We start from the raw sequence: 22,821 nt of genomic DNA, 5'->3' as shown, positions 1-22,821 counted from the left end.
TTAATAGTCGTGTCATGCAGACAAAAATAGAACTGTTTTCCCTTCACGTAACGTTTCAGAAAACAATTACTCGAAAAGCTTTACAAAACTACATGCTTTGGGTATGCATCGGCATGATGCTATGTAAACTTTTACCTTGACTTAAAATGGTCAAAGACATCGGGCTTTGTTATAAGATCGTAAATTTAGTTGTATCTTTGAAAATTACTCTCTAAATTTGCAATATTTTGTGTAACTGTATATTTTTACCACTAACATCCGCATAAGTAAAACTGTATATAACTAGATATATTTTGAGCGGCAGAAATTTCTTTCACCTTACAGTATTTAGTTTTGTTGGTATTTCAGTTTGAAAGTAAAACTGTCTTAAAATGGTCATCACCTTTTATTACATTTTGCAGGTATTATTTCCCTGCATTGATAGCATATAATCATCATTACATCGTTTTTCAAAAATCATTTCCTTTTCAATATTTTATATCTTAAATATGCGCATTTACCGCACTGATACATCTTACTTTTTACGCGAGAAAAAAAAATGCAACACTATCGTACAGAATATAAATTTGTTTATTTGTGCACAATTGCATTTACAAGTGTTCATCAAAATATTGTACAATGCCGTAAATTCGTGTTGAGTATACAAAATGTTTACGCAACGTTGCCCTCGTGAAAACCTTATGATATATTGACTTTAGCGTCGCGTTCTTAATATAACGCGTGCAAACGCCATAACGTACATTTTTGTAAAGCGTAAAACGTTGACATATGCCGGTGTACAACTGAGTATAACTTAAGTCATTTGTCCAAGTTTAAACAAGAGTATGGACATATGTGTTTGTTACATATTTGAATGAGATCATATGCCTTAAGCCCTTAGAGTTTTTTGTTTCGTGTCTGCATTTTCTCTATTCGGCGGAGTTAGCCAAGAAGGTGTTTTTATTCGTGTTCTGTTTTGTGTGTTTATCAAGCGCTTCATTTCTGGATGTATTCTTTTAACGACTAATGGATAATAGCGACACGTAACGTGTATTTCTGAGTGGCTTTCTTCTTATTTAATGATGTTCTTGAAATCCAGAATGCTTTATTTCATAATTCCGGCGATACTTATTGCCAATTGCAGGACAATACTAGCAGCAGGTTTGTAATACTTTTTTTGCCTTTTCTTTCTTCTAACAAAGTCTATGTTTTTGTATCTGGATTCATCACTTTTTATATTAATAAATATTATTGATATTATAGTGGTATTTATATTAATAACCATTATTTAGAATAAATTTTCGTCATCCGCAACAAGTCATTCTCACGGGAGTAGTCAAATAATTAGCAACAAACATAAGCGCGTTGCGTTCGAATACATTAAATGTTTATTATCATAACAAGAATATGGGTGTTTCAATTTCGTAACGCAATTATTTAACAGTGCAATGCTTATTCGATTTATTTATAGAATGCTATCTTAAATCTGTCACTGAACGGTATTTTCGTGTGACATTTATTATGTTAAAAAAAATACGTTATTTGATTCAAACTTCCTCACTCAGACTAAATAGAAAATTATTCATACAGTTCAAAGATAATTTCATACCATTCATACGAAAGGACTTGCCAGTAAATTGGTAATTAGATTTACTAGTGTGTTTTCTATAATTCTAAGGTTTACTCAAGTTATTCAAAAGTTTAAGCTCCCAAAATGATTTTTAAATTATTTAATGTTGCGCGGTTGAAACGGTTTCCGTTTTTGAGGTATAAACAAAGAAATAAAACTGAAATATAATTGAACGAAAGCGATCAAAAGGTACATCCGACAGACATCTTTAGTGAAGTATTGTTGACTGATCGAATTTAAATCATCATAGGTAAAAGAGAATATTATTTTGGTTGCTGCAAAAAGAATGTATATAATTGGGCCTTTAAGATTTAACCCAAAACCCGTTATTTTTTCATAGTTTTATCGGCAACGTCTGTCATAATTATATCAACGCGATATTTTTCTTCTTTTTTATATTTATATTCATACTATTCCTCGTTAAAGAAAATGTATAAATCAATTTTGAGAACCCGCGTACTTAATTGCCTTTCACTCGGTCATTAATAATATTTTTAAAGAACAATGGTTTTTAAATTTTTTGACGTCAAAATGTTTTTTGATTAATGTATTTATTTATTTTAACATCAACGATCAACAATGCATCGTGGTGACTGTCATTTAAACAGTTAAACACGTCTTCGCTTGTCAAATATTTCATTAATTATTATATTGATAAAAATCAGCCTTTTTGTGATTTATCAAAGTTTATAATCATACGTCAAATTTTAGTAAACAGGGGGATTGAATAAATAAATTACTGTTTATTTTGGTTATTAAATATCATTATAATAAATTATACCGTATCGTATATATGTTAATTGACAAATTATGCGGGGTGGGGGACTTCAATCAGGGGTTATGTTTCTTTTCTTTCGTTTGATTTTAGGTATCATGACAAACAACGACTGATAGTTTTGTATATTTGCTAGATTAAGCCGTTACTGTATGATGTGTACAGATAATAACTAATGCTAATTTAGTGAATAAATCTGTCATGACAGGCAGTGAATGCGAATGTAAAACGGACATTCTCTCTAAAGTAGATAATAAATTGTTTACTACTCATCAAAAACGTCCTTTTTCACTTAAGGCTTCTCGTATGATAATATCCTTAAACTTTATCTTCGTCTGATATACTTATATATCATATATATCGCTTTTACAATTACACATGTTTTTATGCTCAATATACTTGTATTTTTGGTATAATTCGGTATTCCCAAATCCAGAAATTTAAGCAAAAATGAATCAAATGCGAATATATTAGAGCATGGTATGAATGAACGAGAAGAGCTGTCAAGATAAGTTTAAAACAAAAACAAAAGTTTCATGATAATCGTGATAGATATATTCATATTCATTTTTGTTTTATTGTTGTTTTTGTTGTTATTGTTGTTGTTTTTGTTGGGTTTTTTTTCGTGGGGGGATCTTTTTCTTGTGTGGGAGTTGTTTTTTTTAACCAAGTCAAGGTCTTAACTAAATAAGCTTTTTTCTTTCCCTTCATCATGACGCACACACATAACTCGAAAACAACGAAAAACGTTAGTGAAAAGTCGAAATAACGATACCACAATGGTAGGAAGTCAAAGGTACGATGATGAAAACACGAAATTACGATGAAAAAAGACGAAAGAACGATGGTGTAAAGTCGAAATAACGAAACCACGATGGTGAAAGAACGGAAGTTTGATGGTGAAAACATGATGTGATATCGATCTTTCGCCATAAAGGTTTCGTTATTTCGACTTTCAACACCTTTTTTCAAACGAATTGCATTGAATGTCTTTAACGATGCTTGATACATATATGTGAAGTTTTTAAATATTCTTTTAAGAATGCATATTTACGGGCTGTTTGCACCCGATGGGAGGTCTGATACGTTGTTGATTTTATTTTTTAGCATCTTAGTATATTCTGTGCACGTGTTGTCCATGTATGTGGTATGACGAACAAGCGAAATGGCTCCGATTAGTTACCATAATATATATGTCAAATAACGGGGCCTGTTTAATATAGTCTGTTTCAATCAGTAAGCGCTGACGCCTGTCTGAATCACATATCATAAATCATAGCCAAATAATATACATACCTTTAAATGGGTGCATTTTTTTCGTTTAATCATTTCCCTAAGACTTACTCTAGGTCTTTATTATTACGACGTATAGACCCATATACCAACCTTATAACGAGATAGCTCTTATCCCCATATTGAGTTATATCAGATAGTCATTTTACAGATATATGTATTAAATATAGTTCTGTGTTTATAAATTTGCCCCCTGCTTCGAATTTAGAACAGTCCATTTGAAGTTTTAAGTTTGAAGTTGGGCTTTCTTTAGGGGTTCTTATTTCACTCTATTTTAGGAATGTCATTATCACTATAGAAAAAGTAAGCTGCAATAAGTATATAGAGCCTGGTCAGACTGCACGGCCCGGGTTCATCATTGATGGCAAAGGTTTGTCACTTTCGTTCCCTGCAGGTTACGGGCTCATTTAAGCATATATGATGCAGAGCAATCTTCTTTCAGACTTTAGACTCATTTTGTATAAATACAGTCTGTAGATAAAAAATTCTAGGCCACATCGTCTTTTAGATTCACAATACAATGAATTTCGTAGGGCGACCCCTTGTGTCTGCGAAATTATATCGCAGTTATGTGTGAGAGATTTAAATCAATATCTTGTCATATAACTTTTAAATCATCAGTTTCCTTATGTTACAACAACAATAATGAATCAAAAGTCATAGATATAAGCAAATATATTATTTCATAAAATTTTGTTCCGTACAAAAATTTCTCTTCCATACTAAAAGTTGTATTTTTACCACACTTAAAGGCCTTGGCAAAAAAAATATCCCTGAAACCTTGAACCTTGCTCCAAAACAAAATTTAGTATTCCAATACCGCAACATCTCTGAATATCTAATGACCATCTATAATAATTAAGCATGCAAAGTTTTATGACGTCGGAAATTTGTGTGTTATATTGCTAATTGGGTCTTTAATTTGCCCAGAGACAATTATTCAAACTAACTTACCTATAAAAACCGCACTTTACATCCGTGTTTATACTAGATCATTGTTTCAATATATCTTCATTGAATCACGCTCACCTTTGCATTTTTATTTCATTTTTAATAAAGAACAATAAGGTTGTTTTATTCAACAGAGAAGAATGTTAGGTTCAAAGATAAAAAACAGCTGCGAGGGGTTTATGACAAAGCAGAAAAAAGAAATATAACGACGGTTCTTCCTCGAAGAGAAGAAATTATACTCAAGGGAGATTTTAATTACGGCAATCAAACAGTGGTAAATTAGTATAAGGCCCTATTTACAATCCAAGGGTCAAGATCGATTGCTTTCTTTTTTATTTTCTTATAAAGGAAAACGTGACATAAATACAAATGTAACGTGACAAAATCACGAATATTTCAAAGAATGTACCAATAGGCTTCCGAAAGGTATATATTTATACAACAGTAGGAAAACCTTTTACATTTGAAAGTGATATGAACAGATCAAAGGTTTGTCAATTATTCTAATCATTGATCCAAGTGTTTTAGTCCGCCATTTTAGTTCAACAGGGAGAGCATAATCCAGCGGTTGCAAGGTCGATCCTCGGACCAGACGAAATTTATCCGTAAAGTTGATCTCTAATATCGCTGGTTAAGAGATTATATGAGCCGCGTCATGACAAAACCAACATAGTGCGTTTGCGACCAGCATGGATCCAGACCAGCCTGCGCATCCGCGCAGTCTGATCAGGATCCATGCTGTTCGCTTACTAACTCTATTACAAGTAGAGAAACTGATAGCGAACAGCATGGATCCTGATCTAATGGTTTTGTCATGACGCGGCTCATATGTGATTAGTAGTCTGTCACTTGCGGTGAAAATGTGATAGTTATCAAGAAAGCCGGTGAGCTGTATGGGGCCTAAATATGACCAAATCGTGCTAAAATAGGCGTAAAAACCACAAACAAACAAATGTCTACATTTCTCAGTAAATGATTGTTTTGCTTAGTTGAAACAATACAATTTGAAATTAAAATTAACTGTATTTTGCAAATGAATCAAATGGTTACATTCAATGTACTTTTATGTAGCAAGTTCCGATTTAAAACTCTGTTTACATCTATTGCAAAAGAGATATAAAAGTTCTCGACACATTATGACGAGGCGACGTGTTGATTAAAGTGTTTAGTACCCTATTATTCGTACAATAAAATATTTATATAATCTTGGGTCGCAATTATCTTGTGATGAATCGGGCACATCTATCATTTGACATACGACGATAAAAACCGTACTCAAGCCGTTACGTTCCAGAACGTAATCGATCAACATTCTACAAAACTAATTATTTCTACTTTAATATAATTTCGCATGTCTGCATTACTCTGATACTTCACGTAACAGTTTTCGAATTTAACAAAATAACATGATAAATCGATGGCTAATTGCTGTCAATTAATGTTGATTATGTTGTTAACGATAAAATTCTCCTTGATGTCCGTTGTACTATAATAAAATTGCACTATCAACTTGACCTAAATATAATTTAAGATTACATAATTTTTATTTCATTATCATATGGGATAAGCATGCTCAGTTGTAATTACAAATGATATGTGTCAAATTCACATTCAATGTTGTTGTAAAACAATACATTACATTATTAAGTATTTTAAATAATAAATGGTTACATCAATGTATTTGGGTAAATTCATTAAAATAACTACAAAAAGATTATTTTTTCTTGATAGAAGACGTGTTATTAAAATGTTTGGTACATAAATATTTATATAATTTGGTATTAATGAATGGGGAGGTTTATTGAATCAAAAGCAACGAAACGTATAAGGATCTACAAACTTACTATTTAATTAACCATTCTGCATTATAGATAATTTTTGATTTCAAATAACTTAATATTATGCCGTAATTAATGACTTATGTTGTTAAGTGTAAATTCACTATCAACTGTGTACCTTGTATATAATCATTGATAGACTTTGACCCAATATAATTTAGTTAGTGTAAGTTTTTCATATCATATGTGCATAAGCATGCCTCCAGTTGTTTAATTACAAATGATATGGATTCCACGCACGCGCAATACGAGCTATTTATTCTAATTTGGCTATTATACAAATATGCATAACTACTTACTTTCGTGCGCCGTTATGTTGAATTAATTTTTAGAGATTAAACATATGCTATGTGTCACTTTGTTGGTCAGCGCGTAACAGACAAAGGTCACGTGATCTATGATTTAGGTGTCGAGATGTTTTAAATCATCTATTTATACTATAAGTGACATTAAGACCTTATAAGTATAACAATGTTATTATTTGTTGGTATAAAAACTTCAAGAACGAAACAAAATTTAGACATTTAAGTGGACAACTACAAACAAGTTAAGGGGCACCATTTGAAATATTGCTGGAAAGTATTTATGTCCCTTCTCTTGCGTATGAACTTACACCGGAAGGAAATAAAAGTTGGTCAGCTTTGATGACAAGATTTTTAATATATGGATATTTTACGAGTAAACACATACATGTCTGTTTCTAAATTCAAAATTTCACCTTTTATATTTGAAAGGTACATTTCTGCTTAAAGCCGGTGCTATTGGGCATGGGAAGTTACTTTACCAATACCCCCAAAACGATTCAGATGAAGCCTGTAACATTCTCCAATTTAGGCGTTTCAGTGCGATAATCATTTTTTCTCTTTTTGGGTATCAATAATTTCTAACAAGAGAAACAGCTTACTGTTAAAATAATCATGTTTAGTTGGTTGTACATAATATTTTTGCCATATATATACATTTGGCAGTTATCGAATTTTGTTGTCCAGCAGTTGTAAAAAAAAAGAAAACGGGTGTATACGAGTATTTATTATAAATGCATAAGACCATATTTTTGGCATTGTAAGGCCATAAATTTGGTTTGTAAGGCCATATTTTTGGTTTTGTAAGACTATATTTTTGGCTTTGTAAGTCCATTTTTTTGGTTTGGCCATATTTTTGTCTTTATCATCATTGACTAGATAAAATTGATGTTTTAAAGGCCAATTATGCCTCAGAAATGCTTTTATTTTTATTTTTCAAAAGCTTTTTAATTTTGTTGTACTTTAATAGTATCCAAAAATTTACTTACAGTCTGATTACCTGATCCATCTTTTTCATCCGTTGCTTTTGTTAAGTACGATTATAGTCAATGAATATTTTGTATGGAAGTCAAAATACTTATTTGTTTCCATTTTGCTACTTTAATGGCAATTATTTCACATTCATCGTTACTTTCTGCAGGTATTAAGCATCTAACATTCACAAAAAACAACATTATATTAACATTATAAAATTCATGTTTGACCTTTACAAAGAAGTTCAAGTTTATTTCTTTCTGAGGGATAATGTGCCTTTAAGCTGTGCTAGGGGGGAAGATCTGTGGTGTATAAGCAACCTTACGGACAAACATTATTGACAATTCTTCGACATGAAATCGTTGAAACGTTGACATTTCTGATTGATCCTGTGTAGTTAATATTCTTATTCCAACAAAAGATGATTATATTGAAATATATATCAGTGTAAAGAATAAAAAAAGAAAAGAGGGTATAAAAAGTGGCTGTTAACTCTCCCAGCTGGTTAAATCTTGAATGGAAAACACTTTTGAATTCCGTGTAATTAACATTTCAAACATTTTTTAAAGACCCTTTTGACATTTTTAAGATGGTTATAAAATCAATTCATCGGAGCGAGTAATGTGAAATGAATAATTTATCATAAATGACGTAATAGTTAAACTTACATTTTGTAAGTACAAATGTTGCAGTGTTTACAATATTGGATGTTGTGTTTATCTTTTCCTGCATTTTTCTTCTCCTTTTACAGTCATTTCTTTATTTCATTTTCCTAGCTATATTTGTCATTTGAATATCTGAATATCATACATTTGCATTCGCAATTATATAAGGTTGATAAAAAAAACTTTTTAAGAAACCTTGACCTGGACCCTGACTTTAAAACATAAGCTCGTACTCGATTCGGGATAAAAGGAACGTTTACTTTTTTCATGTAGAAAGCATTTGCGCCGTTTTGTCTATAGTTAAATTCATGACAGCCGAAAAAGTAAGAAATCCTAAATCATCTTGAAATGTAATGTAAAAATGTCAGAACTGTTTTTTCTCGTTTTTTTTCAAGCAATACTTTATAGAGACTGTCCAAATGATACATTTCTATTGTTTTTATCAATATTTGAATTATTTATGGAAAATGTGCGCGTCGTAGACCAATCTACTGTAAAACACGCAACTTGTCTCTCTGCCCAATGTGTGCGCAAATGTACTTATCACATATTCATCTTGTTCTGGTGGGACAAGAGTCTCCGGACATAGTTTTATCTGTCAAATGTGACGCGTGAATTGCATTTGTTGCTGGTAGATCAGTAACACAAGTTGCTGAAAACTCGCCCGCCATCGTACAATACGTTTCTGTTGAAAGTGTATTTTCACGAAACATTAAAATCGTGCAATTTAATAAGCAGTGCATGCCTTTAACAAACTGTATTTCATTCTACATTGCAAATCGTATCTTGAGAATTTGTGTTTTTTAAATGAACCAATCACAGGATGATAACTTGTGTATGTGGGGGGGGATGAGTTTGAAATTGTACCATTACAATCAAACTTTACGTGCAAACTAAACATAAAGAGATGCGATTTATGGCTGTCAAGAGAAGAACTTTCTTTTCCGTCGTTGCATTGATGAGCTGAACGAAATATTTCAGAAATCTCAAGAACTTTTCATAATAGGTTATCCACCGAGAAGTGTGTGATGCACCTTTGCGACCGCTTGGTCCATCAATAAGGATGAAATACTTCTGGAACTTAAAGCGAGAAAGTATGAAAAGTGAATTAATAGTTAGGTAACACTGACAGTTACACACGTCGTGACAAGTTCCCCACGTTCAGCAGGTGTAATAGATCCAATTGTCTTACACCTTTAGTTACTGCTATATTTTGTGGCTTTGTGGTTTATGTACCATGGTAACCCCTTCGTGATTATTTTCTTGATACTATGATAAATCTTTTATTGGGCCGTTCTGTCTATAGCTACATACATAGCCGGCGAAAAAGTAAGAAATCCTATATCATTTTGAAACGTAATGTAAAAAAGGCAGAACTTTTTTTCTCTAATTTATTCGTTTTTTCAAGCATGTTGTTTGCGCAGTAATACATCATAATATAACGCTAGACTAAACACTCTGACATTTTCTTGAGTACAGACGCCCAAAATTACACACATTGTTGTTTTTAACTTTAAAGCCTATGTAATTTATTTGTCGAAATTATATCCTGATTCAATGTACAGATTTATCTTTCATACTTAATATTTTGACTTAAGTTCAGACAAAAATGGATTTGTTGACATGGCAAATGCATTTGGCTGCTTGAAATTTGTTTTTAAAGGCACATTATGCCTCAGAAATGAATTATTTTTTACTTCTTTAGAATGGGCAAACGTGAATTGTTTAACGTTTAAATAATTATTTTAGAGCAAGTTAATTGCTTGTAGTCGGAAGAATATAGCGATAAATATAAAATGATGTGTCATAAAAGTAGCCAAATGTAAACAAAGTAATATTTAGACTTCCATACAAAATACAAAATCACTATAACTATACAAACTGCAAAAAAAGCAGCAGATGAAAAAATGTATCAGGTACTTGGCCAATGATTACTTTTTTGGAAACTTTTTAAGTAAACCAAAAATAAAAAAAGCTGTTTGAGAAATAAAGATAAAGCAATTCTGAGGCATAATGGGCCTTTAAGACGTACAATATTGGTTTTATTGCGTTTAGATATGATATGATCATGCTGTAGTTTTATATGTCTTAAAACGCCCCGAGTTTACCACAATACGTAAGCTGAACAGATAGAACATGTTTTTTTCTTTCTTTATATGTTTGCGCACAATTTAGTAGCATTGCTTGATATGAAGTCCATATGTGTAGTTATGTAATCACTTGGGAGGGAATTAGAAATGACGAACGCCTATTTACGCAGCCTACATTGCAGTCTATTTTATTGAAATAAGGACAAATTTAATGAGTGTTCAATTACACGTACTTATTGTTGTACAAAACATAAAAGAATCGCTATTCATCACGTGCGCACGTGATGTATAGACAATGCCGATGTCCCTTCTTTGCCACCATATAAAATAACATTGGATGATGGATATATTTTGGTATATACTCCTTAAATGTATGATAAATAGTTTAAACACAGAGTTGTTGTTTTTTGGGGGGTTTTGTTGTTTTTGTTTTTTTAGAATTATTTATTGCTTTTACAGTTTTTTATCTTGCGTGGACATAAGTCATAAATGGTTGCTAACCATTGAATCAAATTAATTTTATAAACTCCCTACTAAAAAGGTGCGCGACAGTTTGACCTGTAACTAAAAATGATATAAAAAAAATGTTATGATAATAAAATGTCGTCGCTTCCTGTATAATGACATATTTTTTTGCAATTTCTGTGAATAGCTGTAATACTTTTATTATAATAAGTCTTTTTAATACTTTAATTATAATAAATATTGAGAACAATTTTTCTGATAAAACAATTTCTAAAAGTTTAATAAAAAAATACCGGTACGATAAATCTTGATGTGGCCTGTTTTACGACCTCTGTAGATAAAAAAGAAATATCATTATATAAATCATACTCTTTTATTTACCAGCAAGTATTGCACGCTTAAGAGGAGGTGTAGATGGACGGACGACGGGTCGGGTAGAAGTCTCCAGGAACGGAACACATTGGGGTACGGTGTGTGATGACCTGTGGTCGGACAGGGAGGCTCAAGTTGTATGCCGACAACTTAACTTCCAGTGGGGAACCGTAAGTCATTTATCTAGGTTTGTGTAACTGTAGACTTGTAGTTCTTGCTTCTGCTGTGAGGTGGGTGACACCGTGACATTTGTTTACCGTAACATTCGGTCAACGTTAATGGCAGAGCTCATGACTAAAAAATCATTAATTTTGCTGGTTTTGGGTTATATCTTAATTAAATGTATACAATGTTCCAGCTAAATATTTGCTAATTACGATGGTACATATTTTTATTATGTAACTTTTGCACTTTTCCCGATATATTTGCAAAAATTTGTGAGACTATGTAACCGCATATTTTCGTCAACATATCGCCGCATAGAAAACACTTGTGCTGGCAAAACGGGAAAAGTAAAAGAGCTACAATAAAAAAATTAAAACGTATCGGCGAACACCCATGTATTGACAGTTTCTGCCAATGCCCACCATAAAATTGGAGTTGGTTGTACTGTCCATGTACGTCTAAGAACTGCAACGGAATATTATTGATTCTATAATAATTTATTGATATAATTCAGCTGTGGGTTTTTTTTTGCCTTCAGAAACAATGAATAATTCACTGGCAAATGATAACGGCCATTTAAATTCTAGACTACATCTTTTGTTTTGTACCTTACATAATGGTTAACTGAATTTTATTTTCTGAGGGAACTAGACTTACTCTTCATTAGGATGTACTTAATTTTAAGTTGTTTTCGTATCTCCATTTTCTAGTGATACATCTCACGAAATTGAATGCTGCATTTCACAAGTTTTGTACCATGAAGAAGTGTTACACAACCTGCTTATTGAGTCAGGTCTAATGAAAACCTACTAAACACGTTGTTTACGATAAGACATACACATTGCCCCAAGCCATATATTGTCCTCCATATAACTTTTTACGTTCATTGACAATTATAGACTATGGAACGCCGCTTTTGTCTCTTTTGCTATTCCATAAAATGTCAATATTTTTTACTATAATTTATTCTATATGTTTTATATGAAAAAATCTCTCATGCCATTTATTTGATATCAAAAAAAAGATAGTCCGATCCTTTTGAAGGGAAAAATAGAAACTTCGGATTGTTGCGATACCTTTGGTCCTCGGAAACACATCATATATATGATGGATATAGGTTTTACCTAATATTCGAAAGTGCACTTGTCAATATAAATCAATATCAAATAAAAAATTTAAAAGCAAAGTAAACATTTCACATAGAAAAAAAACTCATACAAATGTGAATAAACTGTTGACCATGGCAACATTTGCACATCAACACGGATTCATAGTTTATCTGTACAAGACAAGATAATTTGACAATGATCGCTTTCCATACTGGAAGATTTATTATGGAAGCTGTATTAACTGTCTGATCGTGCAAGATCAACATAAGTACAATGTTAAGTTGCCTTTGTAGTATCTCTATAAATATATCGTGGCGAATATAAACTTTCAAAAACCTAATGTCGAGTTTCCTCGTGATCACGTGACACTGAAATAAAGTAAGTATGTCATTTACGAGAATTGCCACCATGTGACATAAATAATGATCAAATTTTATGTTAACATATTCTAATATGAATCTATTTGGAATATATTTGATTTTCATTCAGGTAAAAGTATTTTCCTGTTCTATATAACCTATTCTAATATAAGAACGAATTATCAAAACCATCATTTGTAATATCAGTTTGTTTTATCTATGTATTTTCCTGTGACCAGATGAAAAGATTCATACACGTGTACATATGTTACTTACGATAAATATACTTGTATGAATATATTTTTTGAAATGGTGGCTGAAAGCACAAGAGGTCCATTCGAAATAGCACCAAGTTATTCATATGTTTTCATGATTGCCACTCATTATTTGTTGGATAACAGTGTTGATATGTGCTTGATAAATTAACAGCATTTTTACAGCTTCGACTGTCATTTAAAATGCAACAAAGCTGTAAAATCTTGTTTACTGAAACTTAAAACTTCGCCAATTTATTGTGCCATACTTAATATCTTCTTTAAAGCATATAAAAGCCAAACCGAACTGGCTAGACAAATACAAATATGACACTATTTTGTCATAATTAATAATTAAAGATATTAAAGCAAAGGTTATCAAATATTTGTGCGAAGTTCTAATGCAATTTGCACACAATGTGTTTGTGTGAATTGAAAATAATTTTAATGTTTTAGTAGATGTCAGAAAGACATGACGGGATTTCAAATTGTATTTCTTGTCATTGTCCTGACATGATGTAAAGAATTGCAAAAAAAATTACTCATTACTTTTCATGAATTTGTTTCAAATGATAAGACGCAATAGAATTTTGTGAATTAAATAAAATGAACATATGCATTGTACAGTTTTTTTCTTTCAGACGCAGTAAGGTTATTGTTATTTTTTGCTGACATTGCTGTTACTTTGTTGTTGTTGTTGTTCTTGTAGTTGTTGTAGTTTTTGTTGTTGTTATTGCTGTTATTATTGTTGTTGTTGTTGTTGTTGTTGTCGTTGTTGTTGATGATGATCATGGTAATGATGGTGGTGGTAGTTATGTTGCTGTTGTTGTACTGCTGTTGCCGTGCTGATCATCATCATCATCATTATGTTGATGATTATGATTATGAATCATTATGTTGTTGTTGTTGATGATGATGATGATGCTGTTGTTGTTGTTGCTATTGTTGTTGCTGTTGATGGTGATGATCATTACGTTGATGATGATGTTGTTGTTGTTGTTATTGATGATGATAATGGTGGTGGTGATGATAATGGTGGTGATGATGATGATGATAACGACGATGATGTTTTATATAAATATATTACATCCATGCATCTATTGCTGTTGCTTTTTTCCTATATTTTATAATTGTCATCACCATTGATGTTGTTGCCAACATCGTTGTTGTTGTTTAGATAGCTGTTCTCGATGTTTTTGTTTGTGTAACAATGACAGGTTTTGACAACAAATTAAGAACATGTAATATGTTTAGTACCTATAAAATGTAGAAACAAAATGTAGAGTAATTTGTGATAAATAAAACAAAGCATAAACAAAGAAGTATTTTGACTTTCAAAAATACCAAAATATTAATTCTGTACTTATACTCCAAAACGCAAAACTGCGCAGCTCTGGTAAATGAAACAGAACACCTATCATATAAAGCTTTTTGAAAAATAAAAGATATTTGCATTTCCGAGGCTAAATGGTCGTTAACTTAAATATATCCTTTTTATATAAGTGTTGTTTCGAAACGAGCCATGACACGTGCTAGCATTTGAACTCTACAATATTATTAATATATGTAACAAGGAAACTTAGAAACCTCTTTTTGCTTGCAAATTTTCAAATACGATGAATTCATCATTTTTGTCATTTTTTCTGTGAAATAAAGCCAAATAATCACAGGTAATGTCAGCTTTGACGTCATCATTTTGATTTGTTACCTGTGGTTTTGTCAGATGTTTACAAATTTGATTTTCGTCTCCTAGATCATTGTTAAACAAACTCTTTTTGCATTTAGTTGGATTTTTTTCACCAAGGACAAGTTTATTTAAACTACATTTTTAAGATCCTTCATACGTAGGCATTTTCCCATTGAATGCGAACTCTTATATTTTGTTAGAGACGTAATAAAAAATCGAACATGGTGTGCTAAAATTCCAGAACTTTAAGTTGTGAATGATTTATTCAAAAAATCACGTGGTGTTCTGGGTATTAAGATACCAACATTTTTTAATTCAAGCTTACATGGTGGACATACATGTATTTACCTTTTAATGTCCTGTCGGCATTTTTAAGAATTCCCTACGACACACATATTGTCCTTACTACACAAAATATTTTCCTTACGACACAAATATTTTCCTAACTACACCAGTATTGTCCTTACGACATAAATGTTGTCCTTACTACACCAGTATTGTCCTTACGACTTGAATGTTGTCCTTACTACACCAGTATTGTCCTTACGACATAAATGTTGTCCTTACTACACCAGTATTGTCCTTACGACATAAATGTTGTCCTTACTAAACCAGTATTGTCCTTACTACACAAATAATGTACTTACGGTTAGATCAGACTCTCGTATGTGGCACATATTTTCATATCAAACCTGGTCTCAGGTACTGAATTGCAAGCAAGAATAGAGTATTATACGTCATACGAAGGGTGTTGGCTATTTCTATAACTTATTCTATTAAAATTATACTAATGTGTAAAAATTGAAAATGAATTGTCTTCACTGGAAGATTTCAAAGGCCCCAATTGCTTCATAGTGCAAAATATGTTGTTTCTGCTACTGGTGTTGTTTTTGTCTCTCTTTTTTGTTGAATTTGTTGTTTTTTATTGTTGTTTGCTTTATTTTTAAGGTTTTTAAGACATTTTTGAGTCCATTTATAACATAAATGTAACAATATCTATCACTCATTTGCAGGCTTTCTCTGGAGCAGCTTTTGGCGAGGGCCAGGGTGACATTTTCCTTGATAACGTGCAGTGCACGGGTACCGAGTCCAACCTCGGTGAATGCCAACATAATGGATGGGGTAATAATAATTGCCGCCATTATGAAGATGCGGGCGTTGCGTGTTATAATAGCTCAGGTTGGTATATTTTTTATAAACCTTTCGCGTATATAATATTTTTTATATATAAGCCTGGCTGATATTTGAAATAGTCCATAGACGAATAGAATGATCAGTTTACGTTACAAAGTAAATTAAAATACGGAATAGTTCTTTGACTTCAAAACTACTTGCCCCTCACTGCTGTGTTTCGAAGGATTTGGAGTCTTTCATGTGCTAGCTTACTTAATATCGATGGTTCTACTCAGGTGGCTCTACTTAAATTTGCTGCTATTGTCAGTGCATACTAGTATTCTAATTATGACGGTAAGTTTAATATTATATCTGAGCATCATTATTATATATTATTATATACTATTCTACAGCATACATTTATTCAGTATTTATTTTTTCAACAACAGCTTAGTATTAAAGAATGTTTTTCATTTAATATTACCGTCCAGTTAATACATACACATGGTTGTGTAGACTAAGAGTATTTATACAAAACAAACACATCAAAAAAGCGTGTAGAGTATAACTAATTGTCACACGTCAACAAGAGTATGACTCATCTTATATAAGTGTTCCAGTGTAGACGAAACTGTCTATCATCTACAAAAGCAAGGTTATATTAGTTGACCAAAAACCGTCCCAAACATATAACTTGACATTAGTGATTACTTTAACAATTAATGTCCAATGTTTTTAGACGGTAGCTAAATGGTCAATCAGCCATGTGTGGTATGTAAAAATAAAACAAACGGACAACTGCGTTTCACCAAGGTTTTTTTTCTATATCTTAGATTAGTTTCCGTGCGGCCAACTTCTTCATAACACGATATATGTTTAATATGTGTTGTGTTTAGCGTTCAGTAAACCTGAAAACAATCTTAGAATAAGACTTAAATGAGCCGCGCCATGACAAAAACCAACATAATGCGTTTGCGACCAGCATGGATACAGACCAGCCTGCGCATCCGCGCAGTCTGATCAGGATCCATGCTGTTCGCTTACAAACCCTATAACAAGTAGAGAAGCTGATAGCGAACAGCATGGATCCTGATCAGACTGCGCGGATGCGCAGGCTGGTCTGGATCCATGCTGGTCGCAAACGCATTATGTTGGTTTTGTCGTGACGCGACTCATATTGTTTAAAACTCGACGTCTGCTTGAAGAAAGAATCGTTGTCGTTGTAGTCGTGCAAAACAACCTCAATGTAGCCCATTACTTACTCAATTTTAAAGGTATCGATATGAAACCTTGAATGCTTGCTAATCATGACAAAAGTCAGTTGTAAGAGAAAGGGCATTGCTCTTTAAACTTTATTGTAGGATTTATGACTCTTTTCTAACTTAGATTTTTTTTGTCAAAATTGCCATAAAGCAGGATGATTTCGAAAGTAAAGTTGAATTATTTCAAAACTATGAAAGATAACAAAGTGGAACTTGGAACACCTAATGATCACGACAGGGGCAATTAAAAAATGAGCCTTATTCTGAAAGCAATATATTAGAGTTATGCCCCTTTTTACTGACAAATTTTGACTTTTCTTTGTAAAATGTTTTATTGATTACCTTAATAGCGATGACTAGTTCACGCTTTTGGTATTTATTTGTGTTATATTATGTTGTGTGTTTGTATGTTATTTCTATTCTTGTACATGTAATTTGTTTTTTCTTTTTTGTTTCAGTACGATTGAAATCCAGAGGAATGACAAATGTAGGAACCGTTGAAATCCGCCTGAACGAGGGATGGGTAGAAGTCTGCGACCAGGACTGGGACAATGTAGATGCTAAGGTTTTATGCCGGGAGATGGGCATGGTTGATGGACTAGCTCTGTGTTGCTCTACTCTCGGGGTTGACCAATCTGATTCAAGCCCCAATAAAGCCTTTACAAGTTTTAATTGCGAGGGCCCTGAAAAAAGTTTACTGAAATGTACGAAACAGGATTTGAGAACTAAATGCGCATCTGAGCACAGGGCATCTGCCATTTGTTATAACACATCTGTAAGCGAAGTGGATATGTGTGAGTAAACAACATTCTTAGAATAATTGCTTGAGTCAAAATAGCCAACGCTGTCAGCATGTACACATTATACAAAATAATACTTTTCTTGATTAACCTATTTCATTTTATTTTAGTTTCTCGTTGTTTTTTATTATATTACACTATTTGCTGCCCTTCATGTACTTATGTACAATGTACATTTATATAGTTTTATGCTGTAGCCAGAAAAACTATAACTTCTATATATTATTTTTTGTCAGCCTTTGCTGTGAGACTTGGAAACGATTCCAGTTTGAAGAATTATTGGGGTGAGGTTAACGTGAGACATAAAGGAATATGGGGACAAGTTTGCTCTATGGGTAATAACTGGAACGACAGAGCTGCTGGGGTATGTATCACTTACATCATCTTAATCTATACACATAATGAATACGATAATTTTAGAGTAAATAGTTGCCTGGCAGTAAAGGTGTCTGCCTTTGTACCCAGGTATCTTGTGTCCAAGCCTTACAGGTTTTAGGTCATACTGGGCTATGTCATACTGGGCTATATCATACTGGGCTATGTCATACTCGGCTTTGTCATACTGGGCTATGTCATACTCGGCTTTGTCATACTGGGCTATGTCATACTCGGCTATGTCATACTGGGCTATGTCATACTCGGCTATATCATACTGGGCTATGTCATACTGGGCTATGTCATACTCGGCTATGTCATACTGGGCTATGTCATACTCGGCTATGTCATACTGGGCTATGTCATACTCGGCTATGTCATACTCGGCTATGTCATACTGGGCTATGTCATACTGGGCTATGTCATACTCGGCTTTGTCATACTGGGCTATATCATACTGGGCTATGTCATACTCGGCTTTGTCATACTGGGCTATGTCATACTCGGCTATGTCATACTGGGCTATGTCATACTCGGCTTTGTCATACTGGGCTATGTCATACTCGGCTTTTGTCATACTGGGCTATGTCATACTCGGCTTTGTCATACTGGGCTTTGTCATACTGGGCTATGTCATACTGGGCTATATCATACTGGGCTATGTCATACTCCGGCTTTGTCATACTCGGCTATGTCATACTGGGCTATGTCATACTGGGCTATGTCATACTCGGCTATATCATACTGGGCTATGTCATACTCGGCTTTGTCATACTGGGCTATGTCATACTGGGCTATGTCGTACTCGGCTTTGTCATACTGGGCTTGGTCATACTCGGCTTTGTCATACTGGGCTATGTCATACTGGGCTATGTCATACTCGGCTTTGTCATACTCGGCTTTGTCATACTGGGCTATGTCATACTGGGCTATGTCATACTGGGCTATGTCGTACTCGGCTTTGTCATACTGGGCTATGTCATACTGGGCTATGTCATACTCGGCTATGTCATACTGGGCTATGTCATACTGGGCTATGTCATACTCGGCTTTGTCATACTGGGCTATGTCATACTCGGCTATGTCATACTGGGCTATGTCATACTCGGCTTTGTCATACTCGGCTTTGTCATACTGGGCTATGTGTCATACTGGGCTATGTCATACTGGGCTATGTCGTACTCGGCTTTTGTCATACTGAGCTTGGTCATACTGGGCTATGTCATACTGGGGCTATGTCATACTGGGCTATGTCATACTCGGCTTTGTCATACTCGGCTTTGTCATACTGGGCTATGTCATACTGGGCTATGTCATACTGGGCTATGTCATACTGGGCTTTGTCATACTCGGCTTTGTCATACTCGGCTCTGTCATACTGGGCTATATCATACTGGGCTATGTCATACTCGGCTTTGTCATACTGGGCTATGTCATACTGGGCTATGTCATACTCGGCTTTGTCATACTGGGCTATGTCATACTCGGCTTTGTCATACTCGGCTTTGTCATACTGGGCTATGTCATACTCGGCTATGTCATACTCGGCTATGTCATACTCGGCTATGTCATACTGGGCTATGTCATACTGGGCTATGTCATACTGGGCTATGTCATACTCGGCTTTGTCATACTCGGCTTTGTCATACTGGGCTATGTCATACTGGGCTATGTCATACTCGGCTTTGTCATACTGGGCTATGTCATACTGGGCTATGTCATACTGGGCTATGTCATACTGGGCTATGTCATACTCGGCTTTGTCATACTCGGCTTTGTCATACTGGGCTATGTCATACTCGGCTTTGTCATACTGGGCTATGTCATACTCGGCTATGTCGTACTCGGCTTTGTCATACTGGGCTATGTCATACTGGGCTATGTCGTACTCGGCTTTGTCATACTAGAGATATGTCATACTTTGGCTATGTCATATTAAGCTATGTCATATTTGGGTCATATCGTACTTGGGCTATATCTATGTCCTCACACAGCGTAATTGTTCTAGAATTTCACATATCGAGGACTTGACAGTGGTTCATATAAACTTCAGACTTTTTATACAGTAGAGCTTGCATATATATGTTTATTGTAACAAATCTATTGCTGCAAAATGGGTAGACATTGTCATTTGGCAAAGTAAGATATTGTCCTGACAAAACATTTGATAATCATGTTGGGATTGGAATCCCATCGAATAATTAAATCCCAAATGCAAATACTCTTGTACTAGTTGACCGTTTTTCGTTATTGCCAATTTCAAATATACACTGTAAAGAATTGATCTAAATTTGTTTTACCACGTAGTTACGTTTTTCTAAGACTGCTGTAGGGTTTCGCACGTACTTACAAGCGTTCTTGAAAACGTTATGATTTGATTTAATATATTATAATATTATAATTATAGATTGTTTGCCGTCAACTTGGTTTCAAAGGAGGAGCAGCTTATGGGACTGTGAATGAAACATTTATGCCAAGCTGGATTATTGATATGAACTGCACGGGGACGGAAAAATCCCTGGAACAGTGCGCCAAGGGCCCGTGGGGTCAACCAGTGAGGTCATGTAAACCAGCGTATGCTCTGTGTTATCAGAAAGGTTTGTGCTTCCAAATTAGCGTATTATTTTTTTCTGTCTTTGTTTTACATTCTATATCTGTATCGTCTATATGGAATTAAAATAGGAAAATTATTAATACTAAAATGAATATTTGCTATTTTATTCAATTATGAAATAAAAGTATTAGTGTATTCATTTTTTAAAATGTTGTTCATATTTAATATGCAGTGTTTGCATAAGAAGCAACACCGTAGTCAGTATCACTTGATAAACTTGGAGTGGCGGTCAATTTTTTTTTAACTAAAGTGGCACAGTTCAGATCTGATCATCTGGGGGAAAATGTGTAGGCCGTTTGGTGGCACTGTCTCTACATAAGAAAGTCTTAGGTTTGATTCCCGGCAACAGTTCTCTCACCCTGATACAATGAAACTGGTCAATGTTTAAAATTGCAAGTTAAATAACTCATTTATGTATGTTGCAGTAACAAATTTCGCGGTCCACTGATTAAAGATAAAAGGTTTTTTATTGACATATTAATTTTGTTTATATTTTGCAATTTGTAAATATTCCAGGTATAAGTGTGGCCCTGAAAGGTGGTGGAGAATATTACGGTCGTGTAGAATTAACGCACGATGACCATACGGGTACTATATGTGATACAGCATGGTCAACGAGTGATGCGCGGGTTATTTGTAAACAGCTCGGATATGCTGACGGTGACCCAGTTACTGGTAAATTGTGATTTGATATTTTACGCTTCTTTTATAAATATGTTTTAACATAGTATATGTCAAGATTTAAGTTTTGAAGCTTCATTCTCAGAATTTAAAGAAATACTATGTTCAACCTTGAGTTAAATATGTCTAATTTGAATAAAAGAATGAATAATCAATGTATTGGAAGCTGAGTTCCCTATAACAGGTCAAGTGAAGTTGTAAAGTTCTTAATGAAACTGCCTGTTTTTTTAAAGACATTATATATTCATTTTGTAACCACCTATAGTGTGCAGAATTCAAAACATATCATACCTACTTTGTGTGATGTTCAAACATGTTAATTTTATATTAACAAAGAGACTGTGTAGCAATAATCAATATTTTTAATGTCAGATTTTAGCATAATATATCTTTGATCTGATTACCATTATAATGTAATAGGAATGAATACCATTTAACTTTTAACTAGTAAACGTGTTAAAAAAGAATGCCAATGTGAAGGGTTTTTGAGCATGGTCAAGTTTTAAAAAGCGTTTATCAATGTCCGCGTGTTATTTACGTTTCTTTATAAAAAAAACTGATTAACTTATTAAATAAAATAAACAAAATTGAACACTGCTACTTTTGTTTCCTCAAAGGTTCGTATTATGGAGGAGGTACAGGTCCTGTGATGATGAACGGTCTCGGTTGCTATGGTTCCGAGAAAAACATCACACGATGTAGAAATAAAGGCTGGATGTCATATAACGGAACCAAATGTGACAAACACAAAAATGATGCTTCTGTCGTCTGCTATAAAAATGGTATGCTTGTATTGTACTGCAATGTATTATTTTTGGCTCCAGGTCTGTTTGAAATGTTTTTCTATGATTTGCTTTTGTGATTGTTGTTGCTTTTTTCTTCTCTTTTTTAATTTGTTTATGTTTAACATCTTTTAATTAGTTTCATAGTCCTAATGTCTTTTATTGTCTATAATTTCGTATGTTATGTAAGAAATTCTTTGAATAATGACAATGATGATCGCTGACGATGATTATGGATGTGTTTTCATCATCATCATCATCACCATATTATTGTTATTGTTATTG

General features: G+C 33.5%; 1 protein-coding gene across 2 annotated transcripts in view; it reads left to right on the top strand.

The window, feature by feature from the left end:
- Nucleotides 1-653: 653 nt before the first annotated feature.
- The window catches only part of LOC132729933 (deleted in malignant brain tumors 1 protein-like), a 54,477-nt gene continuing 32,309 nt past the window's right edge, over nt 654-22,821 (top strand). The window contains exons 1-8 of one of the 2 annotated variants that reach the window (XM_060715769.1): nt 654-1,140; nt 11,348-11,505; nt 15,923-16,088; nt 17,743-18,078; nt 18,321-18,448; nt 20,867-21,056; nt 21,590-21,748; nt 22,372-22,536. In XM_060715769.1, coding sequence (XP_060571752.1) covers nt 1,059-1,140; nt 11,348-11,505; nt 15,923-16,088; nt 17,743-18,078; nt 18,321-18,448; nt 20,867-21,056; nt 21,590-21,748; nt 22,372-22,536 — 1,384 coding nt within the window. In that variant the 5' untranslated portion in view covers nt 654-1,058. The remainder of the gene's footprint in view (nt 1,141-11,347; nt 11,506-15,922; nt 16,089-17,742; nt 18,079-18,320; nt 18,449-20,866; nt 21,057-21,589; nt 21,749-22,371; nt 22,537-22,821) is intronic. The other variant, XM_060715770.1, reaches the window with a different exon arrangement.

Source organism: Ruditapes philippinarum, unplaced genomic scaffold (genome assembly GCF_026571515.1).
Source record: "Ruditapes philippinarum isolate M1 unplaced genomic scaffold, ASM2657151v2 ctg522_1_1_1_1, whole genome shotgun sequence".
In the NCBI taxonomy this organism is placed as follows: domain Eukaryota; kingdom Metazoa; phylum Mollusca; class Bivalvia; order Venerida; family Veneridae; genus Ruditapes; species Ruditapes philippinarum.
The sequence above is the reverse complement of the archived record's forward strand: the minus strand, read 5'-3'. Positions and strand labels throughout refer to the sequence as shown.